General features: G+C 48.1%; 1 protein-coding gene across 10 annotated transcripts in view; it reads left to right on the top strand.

The window, feature by feature from the left end:
• Window positions 1-26303, top strand: part of ASTN2 (astrotactin 2) — a 582654-nt gene that overhangs the window by 549727 nt on the left and 6624 nt on the right. For 5 of the 10 annotated variants that reach the window (XR_008312700.1, XM_053281796.1, XM_053281797.1 and 2 more), the window contains exons 21-22: window positions 6463-6563; window positions 6803-6986. Coding sequence is in view for 8 of the 10 variants with exons in the window: in XM_053281796.1 (XP_053137771.1) it covers window positions 6463-6563; window positions 6803-6986 (285 nt within the window). In the remaining 2 variants the exon portion in view is untranslated. Of the gene's footprint in view, window positions 1-6462; window positions 6564-6802; window positions 6987-14855; window positions 15779-16757; window positions 16901-26303 lie in introns of those variants that run through there. The other 5 variants (XM_053281800.1, XM_053281795.1, XM_053281802.1 and 2 more) reach the window with 2 other exon arrangements.

Below are 26303 nucleotides of genomic sequence, written 5' to 3'. Positions count from 1 at the left end.
GGGAGCATGGCTGTGCCCTCACACCCGAGTAAAATTGCTCATCCTGAGAAGCGCCCTTGGAAGCTAGAGCTTTTTATGGCCTGGTGGACAAGGATTAGCTCTTGGGGGTCCGCTGAAGCAGACTCGTCCGGCCGCCGAGGTGGCACTTTTGAAACACAGGCCGATTGGAGTCAGGCTGACAGTGGGAACAGTGCTGGTGGCTCGTGACTTGAGGGGCTGGAGGCCCATTTCAGGTACCCTGTGCTGGTATGTACTGGAGGCCCCAGCACATTACAGGCTGTGAAGTGAGGGAGGAATCTTTTGATGCAGTGCAATCTTTGGTCTGCTTTCATTTTGGCGACCTGAAGGTAAGAGTCAGATGGTGGAAATCATCTCTGCAACCCACCCCCCCAACAAACCAAAAACCCAGGCAGCTAGTAGGGCAGAAGCAAGTGGAGAGATCTTGCAAGGAGGGTGCGGTGGCGGAACACACACCCGATAGCTTTTTTTATTGTTGTTTCCGAGTTGTGCCTTTCACTTTGTTCTGGACACAATAAACTCGGGGACGGTCCGATCCCTTCAGCTGTGGCATCCCCGCATTAGCAGCGCTTATGCTGCTGGGAACACACTGCTCCTCATTTCTGGGCCTGTCCAGCTGCACAGTCCCTGAGAGGGGACAGGATGTCACGGGAGGGGAGACAGAGTCGTCCACCACTGGCAGCTTTGAAATGGAAAGCAAGACTTTCTGCCTTGTTCCAACAGTGAAATAAGGTACCAGAAGACCAGGCAGTTCCCAGAGAAAAGGGATGCATTGTGGTGGGGCGTGGATCTGGCTGTTCCTGCCAAGATGCACAGCCTCTGCTAGGAAATAAATCGACAAGCAAAGAGAGGCATTCCCCCCACCCCCAGCCCCTTCGATGTTGCTATCCCAGCTTTCCCCCCAGATCTGTCCACAGACATGCAGTAGGTAGATGCCTGTCTGTTAGCATCTCACACAGCCAAGACCATACAGAAGAGGCAGCATGATCTGGACCCGCCAGTGGGCAGATGCAAAGGAGCAAACAGACCTGGTCTCTGTAGGCCGCAGAATGAGGCGGTCGATTGTGTTGACCCATGTCAGGCTGCAGGTGGGGAATGCCATGTTGTGCGTGTGAAAAATCCCCTCCAAGCCCCATTGAAATCTGGCATGCGAGGGAGAAAGATTCTGGCTTAGCCTTTTCCTTGCTCTGCTAGCAGGGGGATGTTGCTTTATTTTCACTCAAAATGAATATGGCCTGTCGGAAGTTTGAAGTGGTACAGTCCCATCTGCCACCTTGTTTCACATTGTGGGTGGGCCAGGCTTGGAGGAGAGGGGATAGACTGGACCACGTCAGACTGGGGGGGAGAGCTGGCCTTATGGTAGCAAGCATGCATTGTACCCTTGGCTGAGCAGGGCCTGTCCTGCTTGGCATTTGCATGGGAGACTACATATGTGAACTCTGTAAGATATTCCCCTTAGGGGATGGGGCCGCTCTGGGGAGAGCACCTGCCTGCTTGCCTGCAGAAGGTTCCCAGTTCCCTCCCTGGCAGCATCTCCAAGATAGGGCTGAGAGAGATTCCTGCCGGCCAGTCTGTGTAGACAATACTGAGCCGGATTGACTAATGATCTGCATCAGCAGAAGGGAACTTCCTGTGTTAGGAACATAGGGAAGCTGCCATGTACTGAGTCAGACCATAGGTCCATCTAACTCAGTATTGTCTTCACAGACTGGCAGCGGCTTTTCCAAGGTTGCAGGCAGGAATCTCTCTCAGCCCTAGTATCTCTTCTAAACAGCAATGGGACAAATTGTGGAAATGGACGTCGGACGTAAACCAACCCCCCCCCCCGATTACCTGATGTGCCTTGTAATCCCCCACCCCCAAGTTACAGTACTACCTGCATATACTTCATAACTTGTGTGTTTCCTAATTCTTGTGTGTTAATCTTTGTAGATATATCATGTACAAACAACCATTTTGTATATAATTGTGCTTTGGCAACGTACTGTATGCTTTGGTAGTTTGTTGGTTCAATAAAAAAAATCTTGTCCTATCTTGGAGATGCTGCTAGGGAGGGAACTTGGAACCGAGATGCTCTTCCCAGAGAGACTCCACCCCCTGAGGGGAATCTCTTACAGTGCTCACACTTCTAGTCTCCCATTCATATGCAACCAGGGCTAACCCTGCTTAGCTAAGGGGACAAGTCATGCTTGCTACCACAAGACCAGCTCTCCTCTCTAAACTTGTTCCTATGACTGTTTGGAATGCTCGCCTCCTCGCCCCCCGTCCTTGGAAGGCTTTTTGCTAGAAAACCAGAACAAGTGTCAAAGAGGTGGAATAGAACCCAGTCCCCCATCATGCAAGCTTCCTATTTCCAACAAGTTATTTTTACCTGACCTTTACTTTTGAACGTACAGTCAAATACAAACCAAGTTTACAGCACATGGGAGCTTGTCCTAGGGGGCCCCGATGCAGTTCTCTTATCCCGATCCACCACCTTGGTTCAAGATGATGGCCATTAAAAGTATAAGCAGCTCACAGTTGACTGATAACCAAATTCACAGCATGTGGGAGGAGAAGATCCTAGTGTGTGCTGGTGTGTGTGTTTTTACCAATCTCCCATCTTGTTTCACTCTTTGGCTTGGTATTGTCTGCTGTGACTGGTAGCAGCTCTCCAACGTATTTGATGTAGAGAGCTTCCCTAGGCCTGCCACTGCCTTTCTTTTAACTGGAGATGCCAGGGCCTGAACCTTGAACCTCACTCATGCAAGACAGGGGCTCTGCCATAGAACGATAGGTCCTCTTCTCCCAAGTGCAGGTTTGTTGCAGGTAAATGAGGCATCTGATGATGAATCAACCCTGCCTTCTGCTTAGACCTCTCCTGTGTTAGGCCTCTCTGCCAGGGCAGGGGTCCAGCAGCAACACAGACTTTGGGAAGCTCTGAGGGCAAAGCTGTCAGAACCTCGGCTAGCTCTGGACAGGAGTATGAGAGCTGGGTATGGCAACATCCAAGGGATGCTTCTCCAGCAGCTTCTTGGTGCAGACTCCCAGTTTCCAGAGTGAATGGACGCCACCATTCCTCAAGGGTTCTACAAGCCCGGAGAGTCTCAAAGAACTCCAGTTCAGAGAATGAAGGCAGAGCAGTGTCTGAGAGTTTAGGTGGTGGTAACACAAAGTCACTTCGAGCCTGGGTTGTAGGGGGTCTTTCTACCTGATGCACCACTGGAACGGTGATTCCCCGATGGTGGCGGTGGGTGGGTCCAAGATCTGGGGTCATGACAGAACCAGACACCAGCTCTCTTGACTCCTCTGTGAGCAGCATGCTCTCCATCGAAGCTCCGTTGGCTCCTACACATCAGTCTGGAGGTATTGTGCCTCTGGTGGATTCTGGTACTTGAATGGGTATTTTCAGGTTTTTGGTTCTGGATTTGTCGGTTATGGTTGCTCCTTTTTGTGGGGCGGTGGACTGCTAGTCTGTAGTTCATGTTTGTTTATTTCAATGCAAACTGTTTTGCTTTTTTATAGTGGTTGATAAATTTTGATATGGAGGGAGGGTTACAGTTGTTGGATTCCCCCGCCCCAGGTGTGTTGGATAACCTTTGGTGTGAAAAGTGATATAGGAATAAGTATAGATACACAAATAAATTCCTGGTGCTTCACAAACATCTCGACTGCATGCTTCCAGAAGAAAGTGGAGACAATACTCACCATGTGTAATCCAAAGCGAATCACACAAGCTTTGCTGTTTCTGGGTGTTCAGGTGTTTCAAATGGAGTGTTATTTATGACACTTGGGGGATTGGTCTGCTGTTAAGTAACCCTCCAAATCCCACTTAAGCTTCAACAGTTACTTTAAAAAGAACTATTTCCACTCATGCTCAAGAGCTTTTGTGCCACATTTAGGCAGTCCAGTCTGCCTTCCATCAGCGGCCGCCCTGTTGCTGGGTGGCTCAGCCCTCTGAGGCAACGGTGGCCGGATCCAGGCATGCTCCTGCACTTTGTCAAAGCCAGCCCAGAGTTCTTTGCTTTGCACCGCCTGGCTCAGAAAGGATAAAGATGGAAAGTGCTTTTGGAGAGCTAGATGAAAGCTTAGCCTGGGATTTTCCAAATTCCCTCCCCCAGCTGATAAGGAGATCTTGGGCTTTGAAAGAGTCGACTCCTCCTCAATATGCCCTGCGGTGCTATGGCCACGGTGGTAGCTACATTCCATCCACTCTCGGTGACACAGGATTGTATGCGTGTTACAGAGGTCTGGGTGCTTTCCTACATTGTTGCAGTGACACGGAATTTGGATAAGATCGCTCCCCAGTTGCTGCCCAAACAAGATGGCTTGTTTGGGCAGCAACTGGGGAGCGATTGTAGCTCAGTGGCAGAGCACACAATTTGCATGCAGAAGGCCCCAGGTTCATAGGAACATAGAAACATAGGAAGCTGCCTTATCACTGGTCTGTCTAGCTCAGGACTGTCCACCCAGACTCTCCAAGGTTACAGGCAGGAGTCTTTATCAGCCCTATGCCAAAGAGGGAACTTGGAACGTTCTCCATACAAGCAGGCAGGTGCTCTTCGCAGGGCAGCCCCATCCCCTGAGGGGAATATCTTATGGTGCTCACACATGTAGCATCTCCAGGTTGGGCTGGGAAAGTCCCCTGCCTAAAACTCTAGGGAGCTGCTCTCAGTCAGTGTAGACCGTGCTGAACTAGATGGATCCCTTCTGTGACTCAGAGTAAGGCAGCTATCTGTATTCTCCAGGGGTATCATCCATAGCTCAGAGGTAGGCTGCATGCAAAAGGGCCCAGGCTCAGCAACTCAAAGCAGGGCTGGGAAAGATCCCTGCCTGAAACTTTGGAGAGTGTAGATGTTACTGAACTAGATGGACCAAGGTTCTGACTCGATATAAGGCAGCGTGATCTGTTCAATTAGTCAGTGATGGTCTCTGTGTCCGAGTTTGGTGCCACCCTCCTGGTTTTCTTTCAGAAAACGGAAATGTTGCAAGAGCCAAGTTGTGCTTAGTAAAGGAAGAAACTCCTTGTAGTGGTGGGACCTAGTCAGCTACAGAATATCAAAGGGCCCTGGGCATTATCATGAGCTTACTGATCAGAGATAGCTTTTTGGCTTATCTGTAGCTAACGTTAAAGCAGTGGCTGTTGTAGAAGACCTCCAGAAAGGGAACTCCTACATTATCATCCCAAAACAGCTGCTCTTCACTTCTGATTAACTTCTGCACGTCCACTCTTTTCTTGAAAAGTCCAGCTGAAAGATGATACGGCATGCCTAAGCAAGTCTCCCATTGTTCCCTCCTCTTCCACCAGCACCTCCTCCACAGTCAGGACTGGTGGGCTGAGTGTTGGTTTTAGACTCCAACAACCTAGAGATCGCATTGGCCAAGCTACACTCTTTGAACTTATATTAAACCTCAGTCCTTGGTGTGGGGGTCGGGGGCACCTTTTCAGTCAATTACATAATTTACAGTTATGTAAATCCCTGCTCCATCAGATCCAGCTGACTACCTCGCTGTGTGTATCTGAGAAAAGCCACGTGGTTTAGACATGTCGTTCAGTAGGCTGCTTCTCTGATGATTTGTTATTGGCGAATTTGTTGCTGCTTTTGCTACTCTTCTAATCTTCATTTGCATTTTGGTTTTATTGGACTTGTGTTGTGAGACTTGTTTGTAATCTAAGGATCTAAGATCCCTTATTAGTACGAAAAGATGGGAATTGAATGATCACCTACAGCATTCAACTTCTTGGCTAGCAGGATATGTCTGTTCTCACCCTGCGGGGTAGGTCAGATTTGAGTTTTTCCACGGGTTGGTTACATAGGATGCCTGGGGGGAAAGGGTGGTTTGCCTTGAGCCCCCTAGCAAATGAGTGGGTGGGGTTAGGTTTGGTGTGGGGATTTTGTAGCTCAGAGCTCAGTCTTTGTACCATTTTGCCACACAGCTCTATGCAAGCACTTGGAGCAGGACGAGAAACCAAAACAAAACAAACACTGAACTTGAGTCTGGAATTGCCATTGGTGAGCTGTATCAATTGTCTTCCTGATTACAAGCATGGTATGATCATATGTGTGAGAATGGTTGCTGGACACCATAACAGCTGAATGTATCTTGCTCAGAGTCAGAACATTGGGCTGCTTCACCCAGTATTGTCTGCTCTGCCTAGAAATAGCTGTCCCTGGTCATCTTTTCCAGGCCTGCTGCCTGAGTTCCTTGTGAACTGAGGATTGAATTTGGGACCTTCTGCATGCCAAGTACATGCTCTGCTACTAAGCTGCAGCCCCTCAATGCCGTGAATATCTCCTTAGGTGTTTTGCACTTTGGACTCTTGATCATTGAGCCTTGTCTAGCTAGACAATCTCTTGCACAGGTTTTTCATGCCCTGAACTGGACGGTATCATGCTTGGGACCAGTCCAGTAGATGTCTCTCAAGTTTGCATGTTTGGGTTTCATGGATATTGTCTCTTCCAGATTCACCCTCTACGCTGTGGACACCCGAGGAAGGCACTCAGAGCTGAGCACGGTCACCCTGAGAACAGCCTGCCCGCTGGTGGATGACAGCAAGGCAGAAGGTAAGAGTCGAAGAGCCTGTTTCCATTTTAAATCTCTAAACAGCCTGGGCTCAGGATACTTGCCTTCTTCCTTAGGTTTCTCTCCATCCTTCAAGATCTGGGGGCATGAACTACTTGCAGTCCCACCCCTTGGCTGTCCATCTGTCTATCCTGCTGCTGCTGATTCCTCCAGGTCATTGGTTCTGTTCCCCCACACACTTGGACAATGGTCCTATTTGTCTCCTCTGTTTGCTTTCCAGAAATAGCAGATAAGATCTACAACTTGTACAATGGCTACACCAGCGGGAAGGAGCAGCAGACGGCATACAACACCCTGATGGAGGTCTCTGCTTCCATGCTCTTCCGCATCCAGCATCATTACAACTCCCACTATGAGAAGTTTGGAGACTTTGTCTGGCGCAGTGAGGATGAGCTTGGCCCCAGGTATTTACACTTGGCGAGTCTTTTGTTTAAAGCCCTGTTGCCTCTTCTCTTCTCTTCTCTTCTCTTCTCTTCTCTTCTCTTCTCTTCTCTTCTCTTCTCTTCTCTGAAACCTGCTTGAGTGATGTTAAGACCCTACACTGCCCAATTTCCTCTATCCCAATACACATGGACATGGACACTAGGGAGTGCCTGGTTCTAAGCATGGAAGGTTTGGTTCTTCAGAGATCTCAGGCTCTGGGGTTTCCTGGCTCACAAGCCTAAACTCGGACATGGTGTCAGGGAGCAGGATGGGGGTCTGAGGCTGGTACTTTGGACCCAACTGCTCTCCTTCATAAGGGTTGGACTTCAAGCTGCCGCTCATAGTGGGGTGATGGGAGATCTTGACTTGGAAGCAAGCTTGCTTAGTCTAGCCAATTTAGTCAAATCTCAAATGGTGCCTGACTCCACCCTACTCCCGCTCCCCCAGTTGAATGCATCCATTATTTCAGCAGAACTAAAATTGCTGACATCAATTACTCGACTATAAGCATCTGCATCTTCCCGGCATCAGCGGCTCTGATGGTTCCTCCTCCCCTGGAAATATCATGGGGGTGTATTTTACAATTTTATCCCCACCCACCCATTAGGAGTATAAAATCCCATGAACACAAACGACATTTCCGGTGGCATTTTGGCTACAGCCAAGTAGCTCTTCATAAGGTTCGTCTTTGAAGGGAAACTATGCCTGTATTTAAGTAAACTATTTAATGCCATGCTCTCAGGTCCCCAAGGACTCCCCGACTGCCTTACCGCAAACTTAGAAACATTAAAGTATGTTTAAACATCAACAGAGAAACTTAATAAATTCAGCAGTTAGGGCAACCAGATTGTCTCAGGGATAAAAGGATCTTTTAAAAACAAACAGACAAAAAAACTCTCCAAAGCTTCAGCAAATAATTAAATTTTCACCTGGATACATCAGGAGTCCTGCCAGGTGAGTGTCCCTGGAGAAAAGCATTTCAGAGCTTGGATGGGGAGGGCAGGCGTGGTGGCAAAGCTAAGAAAGCAAGGCCCTCTCCCTGGCTCCCACCTGCCTTGCCTCTGTAGCTGGGGAAATCCATAGGAGGGCCTCTGAGGACAATTTTTAGTACTTGGACAGGTTTGTGTGGGAGAAAGCAGTCCTTAAGGTACCCAAACCAGTTCCCCACAGTGGCCTAGCTCCCCCCCCCATGCCCCCGCAAAAGTCATTGTTCTTTTGAATGTCTCTGAGTAGAATACTTTCCTCCTCAACGAATAGCCACGAGAGATTGACGAGGAAATGGGAGATGGCTCATATAACTCCCACCCTGTCTCCCTCCCTCTCTGTCTATGTGGTGGAGGTTTAAGATCTTCCCTCACCCATCTTGTTGGATGCAATTAGGATCCTTCCTTCCCTTCTCATATTAACAGTCCTTTATGAGTATTTACAACTCTTCTGGGCATAAATTCAAGGGAGCCTCCTACCGCAGTGACCCTGGTTGTCATTTCTTTGATGGCTCGTTAACCTCCCGTGTCGCTATTGTTTCTTTTGCCCTCGCCTGCTCGTTTCCTTTCTTGTTGGCGCTCAACGTAAATCCTGCATTTTCAGGCTCTTCCCTCCGTGTAAGTTCCCAGAGCCACAGTTCTTCCCTCAGAAGAGAACACAAAGGCTCTAGCTGTTGCTTTGGTCCATGTGGGAATATTTGTTAGGTGCTGGGCTCTTTGCCCAATGGTGTCTCTGGGGTTTTCTGCGGCTGCTTTTTCCCCATCTGGAGGTGGATTTAAGGTGCCCCAACCCTTTCTAGACGCACATCACATCCAGCGCTTCCCCGTGGCACTGACTCTCGAATTGGATGTGAAGGGAGTTGGGCTAAGCTGGGAGGTCAGAAACAGAAAAGGCTGTTGATTCCCCGAGAGAGTCATAGCCTAACCATTAGTCTTCCTATAGTCCTCCCTGTTGTGGAGAGCCAATGGTTTTGCTGGATGGATGGCATCACACTAGTGCCAAAGAACCATTCACTGTCTAGAGCAGGGCTGCACAACGTTAGCTGTCCAGCTGTTTTTGGTCTACAACTCCCATAATCCCTAGCCACAGTGCCCAGTAGTTGGGGGTTGTGGGAGTTGTAGACCAACATCTGCAGGAGGGCTGACGTTGTGCAGCCCTGGTCTAGGGAGATGTTCCAACCTGTAGAGCTGGTGGCTTACTCTGTCGGAGAACCATATGCATAGTAAGAGGTTCCCCAAACCAGCCCCTGCCCCTGAAGATTACCCCTTTGCCTTCCCTGGCTGCTCCCAGTTGCAAAGGGAGGTGAGCAAAAGGGGCTTTTTGATGGGATGCTTCTCAAGGAGATGTAATTGACAAGCTATTGGTGTTCTCCGGGGGTCATTTATTTTTGTGCCTTGAAATGTTTTATCAGAGGAACCACCCGTCCTCCATAAACGTTGGGTCATAAACCGGTGGGAACAAGAAGGGAGCTCATTGCATCTGTGCAATAAATATATCCCACCAAAGGCCTCGGGGGGCCAGTTTCAGGGGAAGAGCCGCAGATTCTCTTGCACAGCTGTTTGCAAGAAGACACAGTGCCTGTCGCTTCTTCTGAGCAGAAGCTGTACACTGACGTTCAGGAGAGCTCCTACGCAGCCTTCCTTACAATTCTCGGAAGCCAGCCGTTCCTTCTCTGCACAAGCTTTGGTTTTGTGCTGGTGCTGCCCCCCCTTCCCACCCCACCCGGCAAACAAATTATTTCTCCCCAAATGAGGGGAGCGGTAATATTTTCCAGACTAATTGAGCAAAGATTCCTGCACTAATCCAAGGGTGAGCAATGTATTCTGCTCCAAATGGGGTTCACTGGGGAAAGTTTTGTTTAATTGTAGCCTCTGTTGCATTGAGTGAAACATCACAGCAAGAACACCCAGTGATGGGCATGAGGGTGGATGATTTTCACATCCGCAAAACCCACTAAAATGTAACATCTGGATGTCACTTCTGATCAGTCCTTGTGCTCAAGAGATGGGCTCTGGATCTAACTAGAAGTGTCATTGTTTCAGGAGAGCGGTTTTTCCTTTAAAATGGCATGGGCAGCAGGGGATGGAATCCCAGCCAGTGCCTCAGCATAGGTAGAGGGTAGATTTAACCTTTTGCTGCCACACCATTTCCCTGTTGAAAATTGCCCCTGAAGGTCCTGTTTGGAGTAACCTCCTCTTCAGCCCAAACTATATGCTTGTGGGTATATACCCAGGCATTTATTGGAATAAAGGTTGTGCATTGAGAGTCTGTCTCGCCCATATGTATCGCTCCTGTGCCTACATACAAGGGGGAAACAAGCTTCCAATAGAAGACCACACCCCTTTTTAGAAAATCTTTGATTGCTGTTGCTATTAGGTATTGCTTAGCGCTGTGAGGAAGTCTGGGTTTTCTAGACACAGCCTTGGTCACCTTAAACCCCCATATTACCACCGATGCTTGGCTATTGAAGGTTTCAAGCTTGACCTTTGGAGAACATTGCAAATGACAGATGAAGCTTTGCAGGGCATGTTAACCACAAGACAAATGCTTCTCCCATCTATTCCAAACAGAGGATTTTTCAGCTGATCCTCAGAACCATTCTCAGTGCACTCGAACAGACTTGAGCTGAATTCTCCCTCCACAAGGGTATTGTGGAAGGGGCTTCAGCTTGGTATGTTGAGCTGTATTTTGCCAATGATCTGACACACAGGCCACGTTGTGACTTGTGTTACTTGTGGGATGGTGGGTTTGGCTTTTTTTTTTTTAGTTGCCAGGATCAGGTGAGTGGCAGTTCTTCTAACCTCATGCTCCATGATATATCTTCTTCATGAATGGGGATTGTGAATAGCCACCAATTTTTATCTCTGTAGCACTGCTTAGTGATCCATACTAAGCCTGTGGGGAGTGAGGAGGGGGTCTGGTGTCCTCAGGGAATATTATAGGCCCTGAATGTTCATGTTATTGCCATTGTCGTCGTCATATCTAGTCTTTTCACCAGTGGAGATAGTGTTCTGAATGAGAGTAAAAGCACATCTGTCCAAAATTTGTTAAAGTGATCTCAGACACACACGTGTATGTTTGTGATGTAGATGCTGAATCCAGTTAGACATCTTGAACTTACTTTACTGGACATATTTTAATCCCACCCTTCTTCCAAAGAAACCAGGGTAGGTTACATAACTTCCCCCACCCCCATTTTGTCCTTGTAATATAGCCTTGTGTGATATGTTAAGCCAAAGCATGGCGATTAGCCCAAGGTCACCCACTGAGTGACATGGCTGAGTGGGGATTTGAACTCGGAACTCCCCAGTCTTAGTCCACTACTCACATACACTGCTACATATTCCAGCTATTGCTTTTGAATTTGATTCTCCTCTGTAGACTCCCCAACCACCCAAGTTTTGGCCATGTGCTTGGCCAAAAGAAGGCACCGTGACGGCACCCTTCATAGTCAGTTTTTGCCCCCTTTATAATTGCATCCTTCCTGAAAACAGCAGCCGTAAGCATGAGCATGGTAGGGTGGAGATGGCCCACAGCGGGAGGAAGCGTTTGCAAATTGACAGTTGAAGGCCTGCCATGAGACTCCCTTCCTCTGCCGTCCCTGACCCTGCCCTTTAATGACTTAATTAATTGCTGACTTTTTAAAATTTGTTTTTATTTTCCGGAGGTGGTGGTAGGGGGAGTTAGGTCAGGTCAGTCTTTGGGCAAATTTCATCTCCAGGTTTTGAAGAAGCGGCCCCCAGCTTCCACTGGGAGTCCTTGGAGCGGACCCAGCGTCTGATTTATGACATTCAACTGGCCGCTTGTATAATTTATAACCTTGCCTGTTCCAGGAGGCATCTCGCTCCCCTTCCCTACTTCCGCTTTCTTCCTTTCCTCTTCTCCATCTCCTCCTTCCTCAAGGGAAGATGTCAGCCAAAGATAAGTCTAACCTTTAGACATTACTTCATTAACCTTTTCATACAAGTTGAGTCACACCAGCGGCTTCGCCCAGATATTCCCAATAATCTGTTTTGGGCTGAAAGGGAATTTGTCATAAGAGAGGCCTCTGAAGGCCCCATTTCCTCCTCCTCTCCAATCTGTCCTCCCCTCTAGATTTTACTTTTGCTTGTAGCTGCTGCTGCTTCCCTGGCCCATCCTGGCCAATTCAATTAGTGGCTATTTTCCACGAGCCACGCCCTTTAGTGTTCTCATGGACCAAAGCACCATTGTATAGCTGGAGAGATGGACCAATCCAAAGTGTTTAGGTTGGGAAGCGGTCATCTTCACAGGTTTAGAATTGCATGGATATGACTGTCAGCAAGGAGCAGAGGAGGTCTCCCAAACTCAACATGTGGATGAGGACAAAGGGATGTTTTTGTGATACCGAGAAGAGGGGTAGTATTAACCATCAGGTGTGAAGACAAAACCAACACAAGGATGGAGAAAACAGCTCAGGGTATGATACAAGGTGATAGTCATAGCTGGGCAGAATGTCAAGTTCCAGGAAGAGAGCAAGGGCAGGTCAAGGTATATGAAGCTGTCTTATACGAAGCTAGACCCTTGCTCAGTACTGTCTATGCTGACTAGCAGCAGCTCTTTGGTGTCTGATGGACCTTTCACAGCCTAACTAGAGATGCCAATGATTGAACTTGGGACCTTCTGCAGCGAAAACAGGCATCAGCAAGTTACAGTCCTGTCCCAAGTATTTGAAGCTGCCTTGTACACTGTCACACCCTTAGTCCTAGCTTAGTACTGTATAGGCTGAGTGGCAACGACTCAGGGTTTCAGACAGGTGTCCTTCCCAACCCTACCTGGATATGCCAATAGGTGCTCTTCCACGAAACTGGGGGCCTTTCTTCACATGTGAAACTGCCTTTGAATGAGCCCAGCCCTTGGTCCATCTCACTCAGTATTGCCTGTACCGCCTGCCAGTAAGACAGGACTCTTTCCCAGTCTTGCTTGGAGATGTCCGAATTTCAACCTGGGACTTTCAGCATGCAGAGCAGATGTTTTACCACTGAGCTATGCCCGCCCCCCTGGAAAGATGAATCTCTTGCTGCTGTTCATGCGACAAGGATTCAGTTTGGATCCTGAGGATCCAGTTGGGAAGTCCAGCTGTTATAGGGCCAAGTGAGCAGGGACTGGGCTGTGCAGCCTACGTGGCACCCTTGCACTGCAACACTTAGTCCACTAAGTTGGCAGAGGAAGCAGTAAGTAAGGGGCCAGGTCCTGGCTGCTGTGAGCTTGGCTTTAAGATGCACACTCCTCCCAAAATGCACAGTGCCTTACAAAGCGAAAGATGGTCATCTGCCCTCTGCTCTAGGGCCGCTTCCCCACCTTGTTTCCCTTTTTACGACGTGTGAAGAATTCCTTCTTGGAATTGCAGTCCGCCGGGGATCCTCTGGTACACGCATGGCCGCATAAAGAAATCGCCCTGCCGTCTTCCCCAAAGGTCTCACTGGCAGTTCTGGGCTTGAAAACCCCCACAAAGCTCCCCTAATCAAATAATCCCCGGTTTTGGACTTGGCTGACTGGCGGCTCTGCTCCCGACATGTCATTAGCTGGAATTTACATTCCTCCAGGAATGGCCCAGAAGCCCCAAGCCGAAACCCGGAGCTGTTCTGTGGCACCAGCAAGGGAGGGGAGCAATCAGTGGTCTTGGCGCTCTCAAACCACCGTAGTTAACTTCCATCCCCACTTCTGTTTGATTTAGTGCTGCCTCTAAAGTGCTTTCCCCAGCCCGCTGGCCTTTTTCTTTTCTCTTCTGCCATGCCGGTGGTTACTCTTCCCCCTCCCCCCATCACCATGAAGGCAGTGTCATCTTCATGGCAGTTTGGCTCAAGGAACTATATACGTTTGGAAGTGTGCAAAATGCCACTGCATGCTTGTATGGGACAGCCAGTATGCCGGTCTGTGCAATTCACAATACAGAATGCCACGAGCATAGAGAAGAGAGGTGTGCAGTTCCTGCAGAAGTGACATTTGGGAGATATATGAGCAAAAAGAATGTAAGAGCAGCTTTGCTGGGTCAGGTTAAAGGTCCAGCCTCCTGCTTTCCATAGTGACCAGCTAGATATTTTCCAAAAGCCCACAAGAAGGACCTGAAGGCAAGAGCCCACCTCATTATTTGTTCATATTGGATACTCAGAGGTATACTGCATGGCCAACAGCTTGTATTTTGTGGTTCTAGTTGTGGTAGTGAGTACACTCCCCAGTGCAACTGCATGCCAATTTTTTATGTTTACGTTCAGCTACAAGTTATCAGAGTTCATGCAAGAAACAATGTGTTCTCCCTTCACTCTGAATTAGCTTTATGACAGCATCACATGACTCACAAGATCTGTATACATGATGACTGCTGACACTTAACTGGAGTGAGGACAGTGTTTCCTACTTTTATTCTGTTTAGATTCATGATGCCATGTAACCAGTGAGGGCTAAATAATGAAGTCAAATCAGAGTGAGAGTAATGGTTCCTTGCCTACACTTCTTGGGTAGAAGTCTTGTGAGTAAAAATAATGAGGTGCGGGCGGCGGGAAGAGGCACCCAGCAGCAGGGAGCAGAATCATGAGCACTGCCACCAGTAAGCAGGGCCTTACTCTGCAAAATCTCCGGAATCCTCCACAGAACTTGCAAACTATGAACAGGATAATCCAGTTAGGAATGGCATTTTGTCACAAAGCATTCCCAAAACCTGAAAGATCTGGAACAGATAGTTAGTCTGTGTATTTTGGATCCAAATTCAGGAAGATCATGCGGAGACTATATTGACCAACAACGTTGGATTATTCTTTTCTTTTCTTTTCTAAGAGTTGCCCTGACTACTTGTCTCCGGATTGGCAGTTGCCTTCTGCCCAGTCTCAGCCTGTGCTTTTTCCTTGCAGAAAAGCTCACCTCATCCTGAGGCGGCTGGAGAAGGTCAGCAGACACTGTTCCACCTTGCTCGGCAGCGCCTACATCCAGAGCCGCACCGACACCATGCCCTACCTGTTCTGCCGCAGTGAGGAGATCAGGCCACCCGGCATGGTCTGGTACAGCATCTTAAAAGACACCAAAGTCACATGTGAGGAGAAAATGGTCTCCATGCTGCGCAACACGTACGGCGAGTCCAAGGGGCGATGAGAGGCAATTCCGGCCAGTGGACAGGCAAGGACAGAGAGGCACGGGGACTCTAGGCAGTCGAGGACTGGCGGCATCCTAAGATCCGAGGAAGCGGAAGTGATGAGAGCCACACAAGACTTCAAAAACCCGGACAGCAGTGAATGGAGAGATCAGCAATTTGGGGGTGGCTTTTTGTTGGCTTATTTCCCTTTTTTAATTATTGGGTGTTTTTTTTAAGGAAGTAATCATTCTACTCGTTAAACAAAATAAGAGCCTCTCCTTTTTAATCATTTTCTTACTAAATCCGTAGACAACGTGCTCAGAAGCCAAGAGGAAGAGACAGAGAGGACTCGGACTGTGGGGGAGGGGAGGGGGCACACCAGTGGTGGGGTTTGATGGCCCCGGCTGCATCTGGGCTGGAGCTCCCAGCCCGGGTAGCACCCTTGCCCGGGAGGGCTGGCATCCCAGAGAAGTTGAGTGTGGTTAGCAAGAAGCCAGCAGATCCTACACCGAATTGGAGGGACCATCCGGGAAGTACAGATCAAGCCATTAACACCGGGCAGGGGCAAGGACTTTGCTAGGAAGCCTTTGAATTTCCACACCAACACAACACTACATGTTTCCAGAACTGCTGGTTTTGCGCAGCCATCTTTAGCAGGGTCCTGGCAGGTTGTGCTGTGCATTAAAACGTTAATATTTACTTCCACCTTCCCTGCTTGCCTGGCCTTTCTTCAGTTGACGGGGCACCTGTTCAGAGGTTCCCAAATGTCTGTATTTCTGTCCAGGTGGAGCGGAGTGGCTTTTATGAGAGCTGCCTAAGGAAGTGCTTCATCCCCTGGTGGCGCAGTGGTAAAACTGCCGCCCTGTAACCAGAAGGTTACAAGTTCGACCCTGACCAGGGGCTCAAGGTTGACTCAGCCTTCCATCCTTCCGAGGTCGGTAAAATGAGTACCCAGAATGATGGGGGGCAATATGCTAAATCATTGTAAACTGCTTAGAGAGCTCCAGCTATAGAGCGGTATATAAATGTAAGTGCTATTGCTATTGCTATTGCTATCTAGGGATCTCAAGAGGTGTTTTTTTGGGGGGCGGGAGCTCAAGAGAATAACAATGGCAGCTTTCGGAAAAGCAATTTGTGTCTGGTTTTGGCATGGGGAGGGAAAGAAGGGTAACCAGCTCTGAGCTGATGGGGATTAGCAGCACTGGGACTCTGCTCTCACGGAAGTGGGAAAGGAAGAAGGGCAACCAGGTTGACTTTAGAGAAGGAAGTATAGAAGGATATAATGCAGCATCACTCAATCCTTTGAGCATCTTTTATCACTTCTGGGCTATATTCTCCCTCCCTCTCTCTCTCTCTCTCTGTCATCACCACCACTCATTTCCTTTTAAAAACAAGCTCTCCCTCTCCTATACAGCCCCCATGGTATCCCGTGCCATGCATTCGTCATGGAGAAAAGGTTAAAGCAATATAGAAGATCTACTCTTGTTTAACCTTGAAGTGCAGATGAGTTTTTATTTGATGCCCTGGCTGGCACCCTGGCACTGGGCTGCTGATCTTCTTTCATTCTTTGTCTTTGTCTTTGTCATGTGATGCCCTAAGAGAGGGCAGCCACAGCATTGAGCAATCCCCCTTGGCAGCTCTTAAGCCATGCTGAATAAGCCTGCCTCTTCTCTTCCACTTACAGACATGGCCTGCCAATGTGAGATGAGAAACAGGACTGGTGGCATCTTGGTACCTGCCTTGTCTGTTAATATCGCCGGTGCACAGATTAAGATCCACCCTGATTTCCTGCCCCCCCAAAGAAACATTAAGGTGCATCTGCAGCAGGTGAGCAGATGTCAGTCTCTCTTAGAAGGATGTGGATGGAGGTGGTTGGGGAAGGCAGTACTGTAGAGCATGAAGAATAAGGTTCCCTATTGCTTGTAGTAAATGGCTTGGTTTTAGTTTTCCTCCTCTTCTTAGGTTTATCCTAGGCCCTTCCCCTCACAGCAACCCTGTGGTAGGCTAAGCTGAGAGAGAGTGACCAAAACTGGCTTGTACTGCATCAGACCCTTGCCCAATATTGCCAGCAACTCTCCAGGGTTGGCCCCTAATTTTGCCCTTGAGGATGACTGTCCTACTGGCTGATGGTGGACACCATCTCCCCACCCGCACCCCGATTCCCAGGCCTTGGCCCACCGACCATCCATACCATTGCTTCAGTGTGATGGGTCTAGCCTTCCAGATCAAAGCCTGCTGGAGGCCCCAGGCTGAGGCAAGCCCTTGATGCTGGGCTTGTGAGCCAAACCAAATGCCCAGGGCACATGAAAGAGCTCCCGACTGAAAGGAAGGTTCTGTGGTTGCTCCTTGGAAACTTTTTTTGCCATGTGGTGCTGGGGCTTTGAAGCCAGCCTCTTGCATTTTCCGGCTCCTGGGACTTGGCAGGTTGTTGAGCCCTCTGTTAATATATACACAGGTGTCTGTTCCCTGGCAGGCTGCCCTCCTCTGTGGACAGTTACCCTCCAGCCCCACATTTCATACTTGACGGACAGGATGGCAGCTCTCCCTGCCTCCTCCACCTGCCCTGTGATTCTCAGCCGGTGGTGTGGCTTGTGAGCTGAGAGATCAGCCACTGGGAGTGCTGTAAGAGCACTGGATTTAATCTGCAGCTGGCTCAGATGTTGGTAAGCATTCACCCTGGCACTCTTTACATGGGCAGAGGTTTTCTCTTTTGTTTTTCCCTAGCCCTCCCCCCCCCTCTCTTTTTAAAGGGGAAAGGGCTAGAAAGGACTATTCTATCCTCATGATGCAGAATGGAAACAAATTACATGTAGGTGAATGTTCCTGTCCTGTGCTGTTGGTTTTCAGGTGAAGCACGTGAAATCTCTGATCATTATTATCCACATGTCCTCATTTTGGGAGGAAAGGCTCCCAAATGGTCATGGGAGCCACACATGGTCATGCTTTGGGAAAACCCACATGGCTAAGCAATTTGCTGAGGGCCATGCCAGACATGATGAAGGAATTGTCTGTCTTCTTCCTCCAGTGAGACTGAAAGCAGCATGTAATTGCAGGGGGAGGGATTTTGATTGGCCTGAGCACACAGGTGTTGCAATTGAGGCCATGTTGGTGACTGGAGTGGGAGACTGGGATTGTGAACCCTACGCCAGGTGGTGCCAGCCCTGTTCCCCTTGGTTGCTGTCAGCTGCTTCTCATTCCACATGATGCTCTGCACCCTGCCTGCCACCACAATGCAACACAGAGGTGAAGAGGAGCAAGGTGGAAGGGGTAAGTCATTTCAGTCCCTCTTTTTGGCCTTGAAACACTTAGAAACCAGCATGCAGTAGGTGTCTCGACTGGTTTGGCACACAAGCACCAAGATGTCTCGGCTGTACTTGTGAGGAATATATTTAATCGTATTAGCATGAGCTCGGAAAAATCATGCATGGATATGTGGGGCTGCTTGATAGGTCTGTCTGTGGGCATTCTGTTCAGTGGAAAGCTTAGCCCAGTTGCATGTGGGGTGGGGGTTAGCCATTTTATTTCTCCTCCTGGGTGTTCTTCAAAGCATCTTGCCCTGAAAAAGACCTCCTGATACAAAAGGATCCCAGGCCATGGGGGTGATTGTGTCCCTCTCTCCGCCTTGCTTTCTTGCCTTTGTTTTCCTCCTTTAGACCAATGGGAACAGACCCTCCCAGGGTGAAAGGTTACGGGAATGGGCTAGCGGATGCGCCAGAGGGGGACGAGTTGATAGCCCTTGGTAAATGGGGAAGGGCCTAAGGTATGCTAGGAAGGCCATTGAGATGAGTCCTGGCATGGCAGGGAGTTGACACTTAGCCCCCAACTTGGAAATGAGAGCTGTCAGCTCAAGCGGCTCTGTGGGCTTCTCTCTTCCCCCACCCCCCACCCCCGGCCAAAGCTTCCCAGGTTGCTTTTATTTTCTTTCGGTCACCAATTCCCCTTGAAGGGCACATCGCTTTAAACCATCTGGTGCACAAAGGGCGTGGGGGAGGCCTATATGAGGAAGAGAAACAGCTCACCTTATGTGAACAGAGCCCCAAGATACTCTGCAGGGAAGCCTTGTTGAAAACCTTTGCTTATCTGTCCGTCTTGGGGCATCTCCAAGAGTAACATGGAAATCTCTAGTGTAATTTCCCATCCCTGTGAATCAGGTTTTTAACAAGCCATTTTAGCCTCGGAATTAACAGGGTGTCAGCCCCCCACCCCCCCTTACTGGGACTGTGGCTGGCGATTCCTCTCTATTCAGCCTTGCCCCTCACATCCAGGGGATGCTGCCCTGGCCAACACTACAGCTGGAGAGGACCATATCCCAGGGCTCCTGGCCCCAACCCCTGCTGGAAGCCACCATTGCCACTAACTGATTTCCAGGAGCAGTGCCACTGTTAAGCCCACGTTGGGATGTGGCAGCAATCTCTGGGCACTTAGCTGATAGCCCACAGGCTGGTTTAAGAGGGCTCTCCTCTTGAAGAGGAGACAGGAGCACTCCGCTGGCGGCGGGGGGCAGGGACAAGACCAAGGAGAACCAGGAAGAGGACAGAGGCCCTCCTGTGCCATGTTCAAGCACCGCAGTTGCACCCAGTTGTTGCCAGTGCGACAGTCCCTTCTGGCTCGGCTTTCCCAGCCTGGTTACCCAGGTCATACCCTTCAGATACTTTCCGTCGTCTTTGGTCCCTGCCTCTTTCTTTGGGGACTGGATTGGAGTACACTGGGTGGGGCTTGGACAAAGCGGCCCTTTCTGCTTTGTGCATTGCAGTCTTCAGAAGTGGCATATGCCAGACTTTCGGCCTTCTTAAGGAAGCGCCGTGTCAACATTTTCCATTGGCCTTGTCCTGAGTCAGACCACTAGTGCATCTAGCTCAGTATCGTCTCCAGGAGTTGGCCGCAGTTTTCCAGGGTTTCAGACAGGTATCTTTTCCCCAGCTCTACCAGGATGTGCCAGGGATTCAACGTGGGACCTTCAACTTGCAAGGCGAGTATCCTCTTCCTCCTTCTGAATGGCCCTTCTCTTTGAATTGCTACTGCTTTCCTCTCCAAAGCAAAACTGGTTCTCTCCATGGTGTTCCCCTTCCGGCACTAAAAGTGAGAGTGGCTGATGCAGGGCAAACCTATGTCTGCACTTACTTACGTTAAATGCTTTGTCACATATATTGGATGTTCATACTACTCTTTAAGGTCATGCTACTTTCAGGCATGCAAAGATGCAAAAACTGAACTCAAATATTGTATCCCAGTTGCTTTCTGTTACTTGGCACCAACTTTTACAACTGTTTTGCAAGCTGATTTAAGGGAGGTGAGAGAAATACCAGTGCCACCAAAGTGTGTTTAGGTCTTCAGCGGTGTTCAGGATGCAGGAGAAAGTTACAGTTGGCTAGAAAAGGAGAAGGTGGTCAGAAGGAGGGGGGAAAGAGATGACAGACAGGGCACATGTCTGGAAGGAATGATTGTGGAGAAAGAGATGGGGATATGGACAACTGAATACTGGGATGTGAGATTCAGGTTCATGCTTGGTATGGAGCAAGCTGCTAGTTCTCTTAGAGTTCCCGTGAGAATAAAACGAGACATGTTGTGAAGCAGTTAGAAATCACCCACAGTTGCAACATGACTGCTATCCTCGAAAGCAGAGTCAAAATAAAATAAAATGGAGACTGCTATAATTTCAGACATGTTTCGTGCATTCTAACTGGTAACATGTAGCCTGCTAACAAAAGGCATCATTCCTTGGCGGCATTTGCTCGATAAGCTTTAGCTGACCCTATTTCTCAGGGATAATCTTTATTCTGGCTAAATTTAATTGATTTGTTTATTTACAAACCCTTTTGGGAATGCCTTCTTGAAAGGTTGCTACTGGCATCTGCCATCCCTCAAGGTTTCGCCTTCTGGGATGCCATGACATGTGCATGTTCAGGTAAGACACAGCCCCCCGTTCTGGATGCCGTGGAATGTGCTGCCCGTCACTTCGCACACGGCACTTGCAGAGGGTGGTTTGGAATGGCCAGCCTGTCCCTGTTTGTGTGCACTCTCGGCACAGAGTCCAGCCAAGAGCTCTGCCCATGTCTTCCAAGGGCTAGACGGAGGTGCTGGACTTGGCGATAGGTATCCCTGCTGATTCAGGAGGGTGGCTGCCTTCTCCCGCGTCAGAGCCCTGGTCCCCCTAGCTCTGTGTGGTCTACACTGACTAGGAGTAGCTCCCGAGAGTTTCGGGCAGGAGTCTTCCCCAGCTCTGCCTTGAAATGCCAGGGATTGAACCTGGGACCTCCACATGCCAAACGTCTGCCGTACCATTGAGCTGCAGCCCCTCCTGAGTGCCTTGCACGGCGGAGGCTGCAAAGGCAGCAGCTGCGGTTTCTGTGTGGCAGAATGGAAAAGCTGAGCCTTGAAATTATTAGGGGAGGGGGGTTGATGGGAAAAGGGACTCCCTTTTCCTCTCCAGACGTGTGTGTGTGTGTGGCTGCAAACCTCATTTATAGCAGCCTCTACGAACTGGAATGATTGTATGTGATGGAAAAAAGTGGCTGGGATTTGTAGGATTAAGACTGTGTGGTATTATGAGCTGAAATCCTGACCCTTTGGGGAGACAGTCAGGATTCTGACATGGATCTCAGTGGAGTAAGCACCACAGCAGTGATGTGGGAGCCTTGCTTCTGCATCCTATACATTGGAACTGAGGCCACTGGGTGTGTTGGCACAGGCCGGATTCACCCATTAACATTCATGGGTACTTCACAGTTGGTTTCAGTGGAATGAGCTTTGTTGCTAGTGTGGGTTATCTGTGTATTGATATTGTTCTTTGTGGACATATTAACAAACTCGCACAGTCTTGGTGCAGGTATAGCTGTATGCTCAGTAGATATGAAGAGAAATTAGACGAAGGCAAATATCTCTGAGCTGCCTGCAAATTGGGTGTGCGTAACTTTGAAGCATGCCCACTTGAAGCAAAGCTAGTGAGTTAACGTTTGGGCGGGCGACAGGGGAAAGAGGTGGTTGCAGTTCACTTTTAAGGAACCCAGGCTTCAGCTGAATGAAAAGTGCAAAGGAAAGAAATGTAGGAAAAGCAAAAGCAGCCTGGTTGGGCCATCTTGGGGCAGTCGGTGTACCTTCGACGCTTTCCTCCATAAACATGCTTTTTATCGTTCCCACCACCACCACCACCACATTTTCTCCCCTTTTCTCAATCTCTTTTTAAACATCAGTACATTTCATGCATTAGCAAGAAATCAGAGTGTTGAGGTTGGTTCCACACACACACACCCCCCACCCCTTTTCTTCTTTTTGGACCTGCACATCCCCTTGGGCATGTAATGGAGCAGCGTCCAGTTTCTGCACACATGAAAACAATTTGAATTGATTGGAGAGCCTCATTCTCGGGGAGGTGAAAGAGATGAGCATTTCTCTCTGGGTAAACAAGTGAGCACAAAAGCCCAAAGAACTATTGTGGAGACCTAGAATGCTTGAGGCAATTGAGCTGGCCAAAATGGCCCATTTTGCACATCCAGGACTCGTTGCCTTAAAGCAGGGATGTCAAACTCAGTTGGGAGGAGGGCCAGATTTGATTCCAATGCACTTCTAGGGGGCTACTGCCTATGTTTTTATAGAATGTTTCTGTGCAGAGGTGTCCATTAGGATCTGATCTGCAAGCCCGTTTCTGGCATAGGCATGTGTCAGTGGCATTTCCTTCAAAAGCCTTTAAGGTGTAATCAGGAACTGCTTTCAGATACGTTGGCATGCACAATGCCAAAGCTATGGCGAAATTGGTCACTGTTTCTTGTTCTCTTTTCTCTGGGCTGTAGCTCGTTCTTTGTGTTTGGGAGCTTTTAAAGTCTTAAGAACCTTGTGTGTTCATTATTTCTTGCACGTGGCTGTTAGCAAGTGATGGCTGGAAATGCTGGCAAAAGTGTCTTCGTCAACAGAGTACTCTATAGGGGTGTAGTATATCAACTTCTAAAGGAAGTTAACTTTTCTGTTTGCAAATTATGCCATGATGGTTGTGCATTTCCCTCAACCCTCTGCGTGGTAAATGAAAGAAACCAAGTTAGACAGCACAGTTGGAATAATGAGAAAACCAATATCATCACCAGTTCAGAACTCTTTAATACAAGTGTAGACTGTTACCTTAGATTTGTTTTTTCCCCAGGGTAAAGACCATCTATGTGTGTGAATCATGATTATGAAGTATATACAAAACCACACTGGTCAATATTGACGCATACAAGGTGTACTATATATGTATATAATATAGAACTTTAACATATAGGAACAGACAATGTGAAAATAGTTCTGATGTTTTGGACATTTTTTTTTCCCTTTTTTGATAAGTGAAATGTGATCAGTTCCCAGAAAAAAATGGAGGTGGGAAATCTTTGGAAAAACAAACACACACCAGACCTGTTGAAATGAACCCTGTAAAATGACTTGAACAGAAATTGCATTTAAAAAAATATCCAGACACAGACAACTGTAGAGAAAAGTACGTCACTAAAAATAATAATAATAATAAATTAGGTGAGCAATTGTGTAAATATAAAATTTTTAAAAAGATGACAATCTTAATAAATAAGCTTTTTTACTATTTACATCTTTATATATTGCTTGAAGATTTAAATTAGATTCGTTAAAAACAAATGAATGCAGCAACGAAATGAAAACAAAAGAAAAAACAGGAGCAGCAAACTTACAGGCGTGAGGTACAGAAATAAGGTTTTAAACTGTGTTTTTGTTTTGTCTCATTCGTAAAAAAATTTCAGTATTATTATTATTATTACTATTATTATTTCTTTTTTTTCTTATACAGTAGACCAGTAGAACTCTTTATGTGAAAATAGTTCCTTAGTACTTTTTGGAGTATTAGTTGACTCTGCTCTAGAGCAGGCTATCAGAACAGATTCCATAATAAAATGGCAATAAAGAATAACCATCATAATTATATAACCATAATAAAATGATACATTGTAATATATAAATATGGAGGAGCAGTCGGTAATAGGAATACATCATGTTTGCTTTTTTCACTAGATCACAGTTTTGTTTGCAAATATTACACATATATATATATATATATTATATAATATTATACGTGTAATATTACATAGATCTATATCTCAAAATACATAAGACGGCCATCATGCTTCCCTTGAAGTCAGCGGCAAATGGGTGGAAACATGGGGACGGTCCCCTTCTACTTGGGTGTATTTCAAAGGAAGCAAGAGGCAACCCCATAATGGCAGTCAGAGACTGTTGTGCCCAGGCTTCCCACATTCTGAAAGCTCCACTATCATGTTCCAGCTCCTTATCCTCTGAATTGCTGGTGAAAATGGGTCCTCAAGGGCCATGACCCCAATCCGACAAAAGGTGAGTGCTAGATGCAATATATCTTTCTTTTTGAAAAATGCATCATGCACCTGTGGTAGCTATCCCTGTGGATTGCAAAGAGGGGGTTAGACTAGGTCTCAGAGACCCCTTCTAGTTCTAAAAAAATTATGTTATGGTAGGAGCTCTGTTGGGTAAGAAGGGATCAAACCACATGCTGTGTTAAGCAGGTTTGGCCATACCTGCTTGCTTTTTGCCACTGAAATGTCCAAGCGGGGGATGCTTTAACCCTTGCCCATGGCCACAATTCCTCAGGAGGGAACCTCCCATGGGGGCCAGAACGCATGTGGAAACGAATGCTAAAGTTTCATGGTGCTTCCCTGCTGCAAGGGTCAGGAAGCCTTAAGAGATCGGCCCAAAGGAGTCTGAGGGTCTGAGCCAACGTCTGCAGCTGCATCCCAGCTCTCCATCCACATGCACAACCAAGTGAAGCGCTTGCGATCAGGCGGTAGCTACATATGCACCTTTCCTTTTCTTGGAACGGTAGACGAATTTCCATAGTGAGGGAACTGTTAATTTGAGTGTGGGCAAGGTTCGAATTCTGCTAATACTCTGAAGTCTTTATTTCCTTCTGGCTACCACTCTTACAATAATTGCATCTGGCAACACAGCGGGGCCTTCCGCTCAATCCCAGAACAGACACCCAGAGATCAGTTGCAAAGGAGAAGAGAGCTCCTGCTCTTACATAGAAGAGAGAAATTGCAAGCAGGTGCGCATGTCCACATGACTAGGTGTGAAACGACATCTGCAACAATTCCCTTTTCATTACAATCAGAAAAGCTACAGGAGGCCTCTCTTCCTTGGCACACATACCTGTGGAGTTGAGTTCCTCTGGTGCAAACGAAACTTGCTTCTAAGGAAAAGCACTTTGGATCGTACCCTTAGCATTGGTGTTTATGACCTTGACACTGCTGGGCAGCAAATTTGGCATCTATCATAGGCGTTGCTCTGCCTTGTAGCCTGCCATCTTGTTTCAGCCTGAGATACGTCCGCCTGGACAGTTGAGCGGGAAAAATCACTCAGACTTGGGGCTGAGCAATTGGCCGGCCGCTTCCCTAGTCTAACCAGTGCCTCTGCTGTGTGGTGGTTTGGGTTTCTTCCCCGGTTGTGTGAATTGGGTGATAAATGTGCTGCTGGTTTGTGGCAGGGTACAGTTCTGCACCGGTGGGAGCGTGTCAAGGATCGGCTTCGAAACAGGCTTTGAGCTTCTTTCAGGGTGCCTTTCTTTCCACTGTGTCCTGAAAACAAGACAGCTAGGCAACAAGTGTGGCAATGAATACTGTCTAGATCGATGCAGCTTCCCCTGCGATCGGGAGGTGAGCTGCTTGGGGAAGAGGCGGTGCTTTGGGATCAAGGGAAGAGCTCCCATGTAGCAGCAGGCGTGGGTGCTCCCTGGTGGGCACATGGGGGGAGCCACTTGAGCACATGCAGGAAAAACAGCATGGCTCTTCCTCTGCTGTGGGAATCAGGCCTGGGCTTTCTTGTAAGTATTAAGGCATTATGCACAACCCTGTTTTGATGGCAGCCAAGTTCCAGATGGGAAGGCCATGGAGCACTGTACACAGAAGGGACACAGTGGCACACCAGAGAGCTCAACGCCCTCCGGTTTCCAACAGGCCCAGCCTTTCTTCTTGCCTGCCCATCATCTCTATTACAATACAGTAAAGGAGGGGAGTTTGGAAACAACCTTGTTGCTCCCCAGAGACTCGGAATCACCTGTCTGATAAGTTTAGCAGCATGGGGGTTTCTCCCCCACCTTAATATGCTTTTTTTCTTTTTGCTCTCGGTTTTGACTGTGCAGTTAGGAGAGCTGTGAAATACTAGTAAAAGAGTTCTGTGCACTGATGATGAGTGGGGGGAATACCCA

The sequence above is a fragment of the Hemicordylus capensis genome, chromosome 17, assembly GCF_027244095.1.
Source record: "Hemicordylus capensis ecotype Gifberg chromosome 17, rHemCap1.1.pri, whole genome shotgun sequence".
Lineage (NCBI taxonomy): Eukaryota > Metazoa > Chordata > Lepidosauria > Squamata > Cordylidae > Hemicordylus > Hemicordylus capensis.
The sequence above is the reverse complement of the archived record's forward strand: the minus strand, read 5'-3'. Positions and strand labels throughout refer to the sequence as shown.